This window comes from Pseudopipra pipra, chromosome 5 (assembly GCF_036250125.1).
Source record: "Pseudopipra pipra isolate bDixPip1 chromosome 5, bDixPip1.hap1, whole genome shotgun sequence".
Lineage (NCBI taxonomy): Eukaryota > Metazoa > Chordata > Aves > Passeriformes > Pipridae > Pseudopipra > Pseudopipra pipra.
The window spans coordinates 22,929,250-22,936,216 of NC_087553.1; the positions used below are offsets into that span (position 1 = coordinate 22,929,250).

The 6,967-nt window shown below is 46.8% G+C and overlaps 1 protein-coding gene across 1 annotated transcript; it reads left to right on the top strand.

The window, feature by feature from the left end:
• Positions 1-975: 975 nt before the first annotated feature.
• On the top strand, positions 976-6,967 carry HMOX1 (heme oxygenase 1). The gene is made up of 5 exons (XM_064654937.1): positions 976-1,022; positions 1,347-1,467; positions 3,804-4,295; positions 4,906-5,014; positions 6,239-6,967. The coding sequence occupies exons 1-5, from the start codon at positions 991-993 to the stop codon at positions 6,373-6,375; spliced, it is 891 nt and encodes a 296-aa protein (XP_064511007.1). The 5' UTR covers positions 976-990; the 3' UTR covers positions 6,376-6,967.

Genomic DNA, 6,967 nt, shown 5'->3' on the forward strand with positions numbered 1-6,967 from the left:
TACCTCAGCCTTCTGGGTATCTAGGAGATGGAGTGCTATTCCCCTAAATTGCCCTGCACACTGCTGTGGTGACAACAGGACCCAGTTGTGAAACAAAACAGACGGTATTGTTTCCATGAGCAAGAGAGCATGGAACCAATTTCGCTGTGCGTCAGTGCTGGCACACCTGTGCTGGCCCCGTGCAAAGTGACAGGGTTTATTCCCTAGTGCCCAGCACCGCACAAGGGCAGTTCTGGCACCTGCAGACCAGAGCTGGTGCATGCATGTGCCACAGCACCCAGACTACCCCAGGTGTCCATGACTGGTACGTCCCCCCAGGGTCCCTGCTGTGCTCCCCAATCTGTAGTGCTGAGCTCCCCATCCCATGGCCCACAGCCAGCTGTGTTACCTGAAAGACTCTCTGAAGATGTGCACAGCCACAGGAAATAAGATGCTTATACCCGAGTTGTGCTAGAGCAGATGAGGGTGGGTGCTGGATTAGCTCTCCAGGCAGGATGCAGCCAGCAGATAGATTGGGGTGTAGGGTGAGAAGGTTGCCCTCCCTGCCCCAGCCTTGTAAATCCACCCTCCTTGTCCAACCCCACTGCCTCCAGGACAATGAGCACCTTTTGCTGCACCCAGGCTCTGCCTGCCATGGGCAATGCACTGAAAGGGTTACAGAGCCAGGCACCCTCGAAGGAGAAGTTGCTGGATAACCCCTTCTTTTGTGCTTAGTTATCAGCATGCATCAGGTGACTTCCTTCTGGTCCCTTGGGGCTGCAGGCCAGGAGAGGGTGACAGCCAGGCTGGGAAGGGAAGTGCTGTTGTGTTGCAAGAAGTTTGTACTCACACTGAGGTCAGCGTTCAGCTGCTCACGTGGCCAGGCAGTATAAAGCTGGATGCGGGAGCCGGGCTGCCCAGCTCAGAGCTTCAGTGTCCTGGGGGCAGAAGGGAAGGAGGGAAGCACGAGCAACAACAGGGAAGGGGAGGAGTGAAACGACCTGGAGAAACATGGAAACTTCCCAGACACACAGCTCCGAAAGGTGAGAGCGGGACGGGAACGAGAGGGAAATGTTTTGCCAGAAGAATATTGTGTTTCTCCCGTTGCTTTTAGGCATGCTGTTCCTGTTCCTGCTCTGCAGGGAACGGCATGCTGCTGCTTTCACCTCTGGATGGAGTCTGTCAGTCTTCCTCGCCCGGGACTGCGTTTGGAAAGCTGGTGCTCCCTGGTTCCCATACGCAGCTCTCGGGAATGCTCTGCTCCGTTTTCTGTCATCCCAGGCTCCCTCGTTTTTCCTAGCGAGCTAAGATCCATTTTGCCAGAGGAGAGAGACGGCATTAATATCTGTTTTGGTGTTCTTTCCCAGCATGTCCAAGGACCTGTCAGAACTGTTGAAGGAAGCTACCAAGGAGGTGCATGAGCAGGCAGAGAATACACCGTTCATGAAGAATTTCCAAAAGGGGCAGGTGTCACTCCATGAGTTTAAGGTACTTCATAGCAGCATTTGCTTGGGGATGGGATTTCCTCACCAGTTAGATCAGACGGGCTGAATGGGGACTAAAGGGGGGAAGATGGGAACAGTATAGGTAAGGAAAATGGGGACAGTACAGCTGTTTGGTATCAGCATCTCCTACGCAAAACATGCTTTTCATCAAACTCCAGTACCCTAAGATCTTACTGGCTTCTCTCACAGAAGGCAGGGCAGGACTGTGCATATCAGGATGGGCAGCCAAACTGAAACAGGAGAAAAAAGACAAAGAGGTTGATGGGATTAGTGCAATTGCTTTTCTCTTTCTTCATAAATGCCTGCATGTTAATTATTGGCAATGATGTTTAATAGAGATACTGTGCAAATACTTGAGCAGCCAAAATGCCAAAAAGAGAGACCATATGATATTTGCAATACTGTAGGCAGAGCTAGAAATAATGAGGGAATGGTGAGAAAGTGAAGATGTGGGATCATCTCTGGCACTAAACTTTGCATTGTCACTTGAGTTCTACCAGCGCTGAAATCATGAACAATAACTCAAAAGCAGACTGAGTTTGAGCAATCCAAGTCTGCTAACAGGCAGGAGCCTGTTGCTTCTTTCAAGATAAAAGAGAAACATTTCCACATATTAGCCTAACCTGGCTAGATACAATTCCTGGGATCTGAGCCACGTAACAAAGCCGTGAGCAAAACCAAAGCAAGCACCTGGGCAAGAAATTCCTGAGAGGCTATAGGATGTGACGCATGGGCTTGCAAATAACAGCTAGCGATCCGACCTGTGGCTTAATTACTTTGTTGTTGAATTGTTTCTTGGCAAATAAATCCACAAGAGTAGGAAAAAGACTACTTATTTCTGACAGGTGACATTCAGAATACTTAGTCAAGCATAAATTTAATCTCAGGTGCTGACTCCCTGCTGTTAGAAATGTGGCATTGGTTAGGCAGTGAACTTTGAGACAGGCTGGCAAGACTGTAAAAAGTCAGACCTTCAGGAATACAGCTTGGTTTCTCAGAAGAGTTTTATATGTTGTTGGGGAAGTGAGATAGGACATGGGTTTTAAAAATTAACGACAGTTTTCAAAAGCCATGTTTCTCATTAAACCACTACCTGCCTCTGAAAACAACCAGTTGACCTATATTTTTGCCTACTTTGTTAGGCAATGGTCTCATATTTTGTTTCTTTTCCAGTAAGCTGGGTAGCAGGTTATTGTTTAAAAACCTCTATTTTTGTTTACTCTCTTGGCAAACCCATGTATCTGCCCTGCTACCTGACTCTCCAGATGGTGAATATTTGTTTCCACAACTAAGTCACTGCCCATGTGCTTATCAAAGTCCTATTTGCTGGCACAGTGGGGAAAAGTTGAAATAGAAACTCCCTGCAGAACTGACTGCTTTCTGAGAGAGTAAACTGCTTTCCCTCCTGTAAGCAGTGTAATCCTCCCTATCCAACCTGACTCATTTGTACTGCAATACCTTCATCTTTTACCCTTTGCTGCTGGCAAGGGATCCCAGTGTAAGGAAGGGGTGGTGTAGGTGTAACAGCCTCTGAAAACAGAATGCCTGGGAAGGAAAGAACACAGCTAGATTGTCTTAGACCACGTGGAAAAGCTGGCAGATAGAAGAAAGTATCACATAAGCTGGGAAAAACAACAATAACAATGGTTTCAAAATAGAGGGGAGAACACAGGCTCACAGCATTCCTTCACAAAGGCATCTTTCAGAGGCAGGCCGTGTTTCCAGCTCCCTTTTATCTTGTCTCCCTGGGACAACCGAGGAGGCAACCCCACTTGCATGCCTGAATGAGCAGAGTGGTGGTGCCTCAGTTCCCAGGATGGTAGGATGCCAACAGGATGAATATGGTGAAAAATAAACAGTGTGTGTCATCGTCTCACAAGGCCCCACAAAGGGAAGCCACATTTTGAAGCATTCAAATTTGAACAATGCACCAGAAAATGTACCTTTGGGAATACCCTCTCTATTGACTAAGGGACTGAGAATAGACCAGAAATGATTAAACAGGGCTCAGTTTACATTACATCAAGCTGCAAGGTCTTTAATGTGAAGGCAAAGGCAGTGACTTTGAGAGCAAGTAAGACCAATATCTGCCAGAAAGGGCTTACCTGATTGCTGCCTCAAGCAGAAGGGGAAGGGCTAAACAGTGGCTTCCTGCACCTTGCAACTCTGTTTTCCAAATGGGAAATCTGCAACATCACATATGTGCATGACTCACATTGGGTGTGCCCATGAGTACCTTTTTGTTAGCAGGATTTGTCCCATAGACTTGAAGGAGACAGATAGATGCACCTGTAGCTAATCCTCTTTCTTCTCTTTCAGCTGGTTACAGCATCCTTGTACTTCATCTACTCTGCTCTGGAGGAAGAGATTGAACGTAACAAGAACAATCCAGTTTATGCTCCTGTGTATTTTCCGGCGGAGCTGCACCGGAAAGCTGCCCTGGAGGAAGACTTGGAGTACTTCTATGGCAGCAACTGGAGGGAAGAGATCCCATGTCCCGAGGCTACTCAGAAATATGTCGAGAGGCTCCACTACGTAGGCAAGAACCACCCAGAGCTCCTGGTGGCCCATGCCTACACCCGGTATTTGGGAGACCTATCTGGGGGGCAAGTGCTGAAAAAAATTGCCCAAAAGGCCCTCCAGTTGCCCAGCACTGGAGAAGGGCTGGCTTTTTTCACCTTCGATGGAGTCTCCAATGCCACCAAGTTCAAGCAGCTCTATCGCTCCCGCATGAATGCTCTCGAGATGGACCTTGCCACTAAGAAAAGAGTCATGGAGGAGGCCAAGAAAGCATTCCTGCTAAATATACAGGTGCGTACAAAACCATCCAGCCCTGCCAGCCCACACCCTCTCTCAAACAATAAAATAGCTAGAGGGGAAATGCAAAGCCAGTATTTCTTCTGGGGAGCTTATGAGAAGTTGTGAATTAGGGCAAGCTAGTCAGAGCTGGATGGCCATGCTTTACTGGGAGCCAAGTAAAAGTATGGTCTCTGAAAAGCTCTTCTCCCTCCCTTAGTGTTTGAATCCAGCCTCTTCCATGTGCCAGTATCCAGATATGAATGAGGGCTGATACTGGGAGTAGGGATCACCACCTATCTGTCCTACCAATGTAGTAAAGTTCCACAGGTCCCCTGTGGACACTGACCAGGCACACAGGTACCTTGCTTTCCTTCCCATCAGAAGATGGGCAATCACCTTATCCTTAGCTGAAAGCTTCAGGGAGAACCTGTAATACGAACACGGAGCTTGAAAGACATGATTTGACCCCACAAGAAGCTTATTTTCTATGCAAAATGTGTCAGGAGACTGGGACCAAAGGCTTGTGTCTTCCTCTAGTCCATAAAATGCCTGGGGAAGGGGCAAGGGGTCCATGAAAGAAGAAGAGGAGGCCACATAATGAGACAGTGTTTCTTATTCTCAGGTGTTTGAGGCGCTGCAGGAGCTGGTGTCTAAGGGCCAGAATGGCCATCCTGTGCAGCCAAAGGCAGAGCTTCTTCGCACGAGGAATGTCAACAAATCACATGAGCACGGTAAGACACTTAAGGGCAGGTGCTTAACATTGCTCCTTCATTTCCTTTGGCTCCCTTCCTCTGTTTGTAAAAGCCACTGATAAATGAGCATGAGGTGCTTGCCCCATGCCTCCTCCAGCCATCAGCAGGTAGTGGAAGGAGAGGCACTGGTATGTGCAAAGCTTCTTCTAGACATAACAGAGCAAGGATGACACATGTGGGCTCTCCAAAAAGAGAAAAAATGACTCCCCTCTCCACCTCTTAGACTTTAACAAATGTAAGGTTCATTCACCACAGGGAAAGCTGTCCTTGAATTCACAGAAGCAAAGGCATCAATTTTGGGCCCAGGAGATCAGCTGTGGTTCAGTGATACTCACAGAAGTATTTGCTGAAAACCCTCCAGAGAGTGTGCTGGGTTTCTAGTGAGCATTGTTCTGGATGGTGAAATGCAATCAGCTTGTAAGTCAGGCTTGTAACTGAGTAAGGAGCGAGCTCAGATGTTTACAGAGGAGAGTGGTTTCCCTGATGACATGCAAGTCAAATAAAAAAATCCCTTATTATCTACCCATTCTGAAACTAAGAGAGAGATTTTTTTCAGTGCACGCTGGATTGAACCACAGTTTTCCCATAGCAAAGAATGAAAAGCAAACCTCACCTTGTACATTTCCAGATAATGAAGCTTAAAGCAACTTTTTTGGGAAAGGCACTAAAAGTTCTCTGTTCTTTTCCCAGCACAGTCATAAAAGTAGAATTTTTAGAAAAGTTTGCTATTGAATGAGGAATCTCATCCTGAAATTGTACTGGGAAAATTGTCTGGAGTGCTGAGGACTCTTTAAGGTTATTAGACACCTAATTAATTAATGAGAAGTAGGAGACAAAATGCCTTTTAAAATTCTGGCTTAAGTATTTGGTTGTCCTCTGCACACATCAGGAGTCTGATGGATCTGGGCAGTGCGTTTATAAGCCTGTAAGGAGTCAAAGGAAGAGGCTGGTACTCACATTCAGGCAGAGGGGTTGTGAGCCCTTGTGATTCCCAGGTCAAGTCTGTTTCTTCCCTTCTTCACCAGGAGAGTAGAACTTGCTGCCACTGTTTCTCCTGGCCTAAGGGAAGAACTCCTTCTTCCCTTGACAACCCCAGCAAGGTCTGCTCTGGCACTGTGGAGAGCAAGTGTGCCATGCCAGCAGCTTCTTGCCTCAACCTCTTCTCACTTGCCTTTATTTTCTTTTTCTCTCTATTTGATCTAGGTCCAGCACACGGGAAAGAAACTGAGAGGACAAACAGGAAAAACACAAACCTGACACCCACCACTTCCCTGGTGCGGTGGATCCTGGCACTCAGCTTCCTAGCCATGACAGTGGCTGTGGGCTTATTTGCCATGTGAAAGAGCAGGACCTTCACCTTCTCTTTGTGCCTTCCCTCACCCTGAACTAATCCACCTTCTCCAGTCCTTTTGAGAGAAATTTTCCCTGACTGGGTACTGTGATCTTGGCTCTGCCACTAATATTAGGAGACTTTTCTCCCCAGAAATCAAAGAGAGTGCTGTAAGGGGGTTCAGGCAAAGTCTATCCTGTGCTTGGTGTGAGCTCTTCTCAGAGACTAACTTTATCACCAAAAACTACGACAGAAAGGCTAAAAATGACGGCCAAGAATTGTCATTGCTTTATAGAGTGCCTACAAAAATCCTACAGGATCAGAAACACAGCTTCAACATCTGTCTTTCCTCAGAAATATGAAGGTCCTTGGAGCTCTGTTTGCTCAGTTTTTTTATACTGGTAGATAATACTGTGATCACTTTCTGTGGAGCCGCATGGCTCCCGTGGGTTAGACTGTTTTATATGACACTAGTAGGTCTTTGTTAATTCTTTTTCCAATCATTTTTGGTTTTTGAAAAGCAGAAGATGGTTGTTGAAGATACAGTGTCATTCTTGTCTGGTTATGTAATTTATACACATAATAAACTTCAATGTAAAGTC

What these genes read in the sequence shown, in the direction of transcription:
- HMOX1 (XM_064654937.1), top strand. Translation starts at nt 991, where the DNA reads ATGGAAACTTCCCAGACACACAGCTCCGAAAG. An exon ending in TGTCACTCCATGAGTTTAAG is followed by an intron (nt 1,468 to 3,803) that starts GTACTTCATAGC and finishes CTTCTCTTTCAG; the next exon opens with CTGGTTACAGCATCCTTGTA. An exon ending in CAACAAATCACATGAGCACG is followed by an intron (nt 5,015 to 6,238) that starts GTAAGACACTTA and finishes TATTTGATCTAG; the next exon opens with GTCCAGCACACGGGAAAGAA.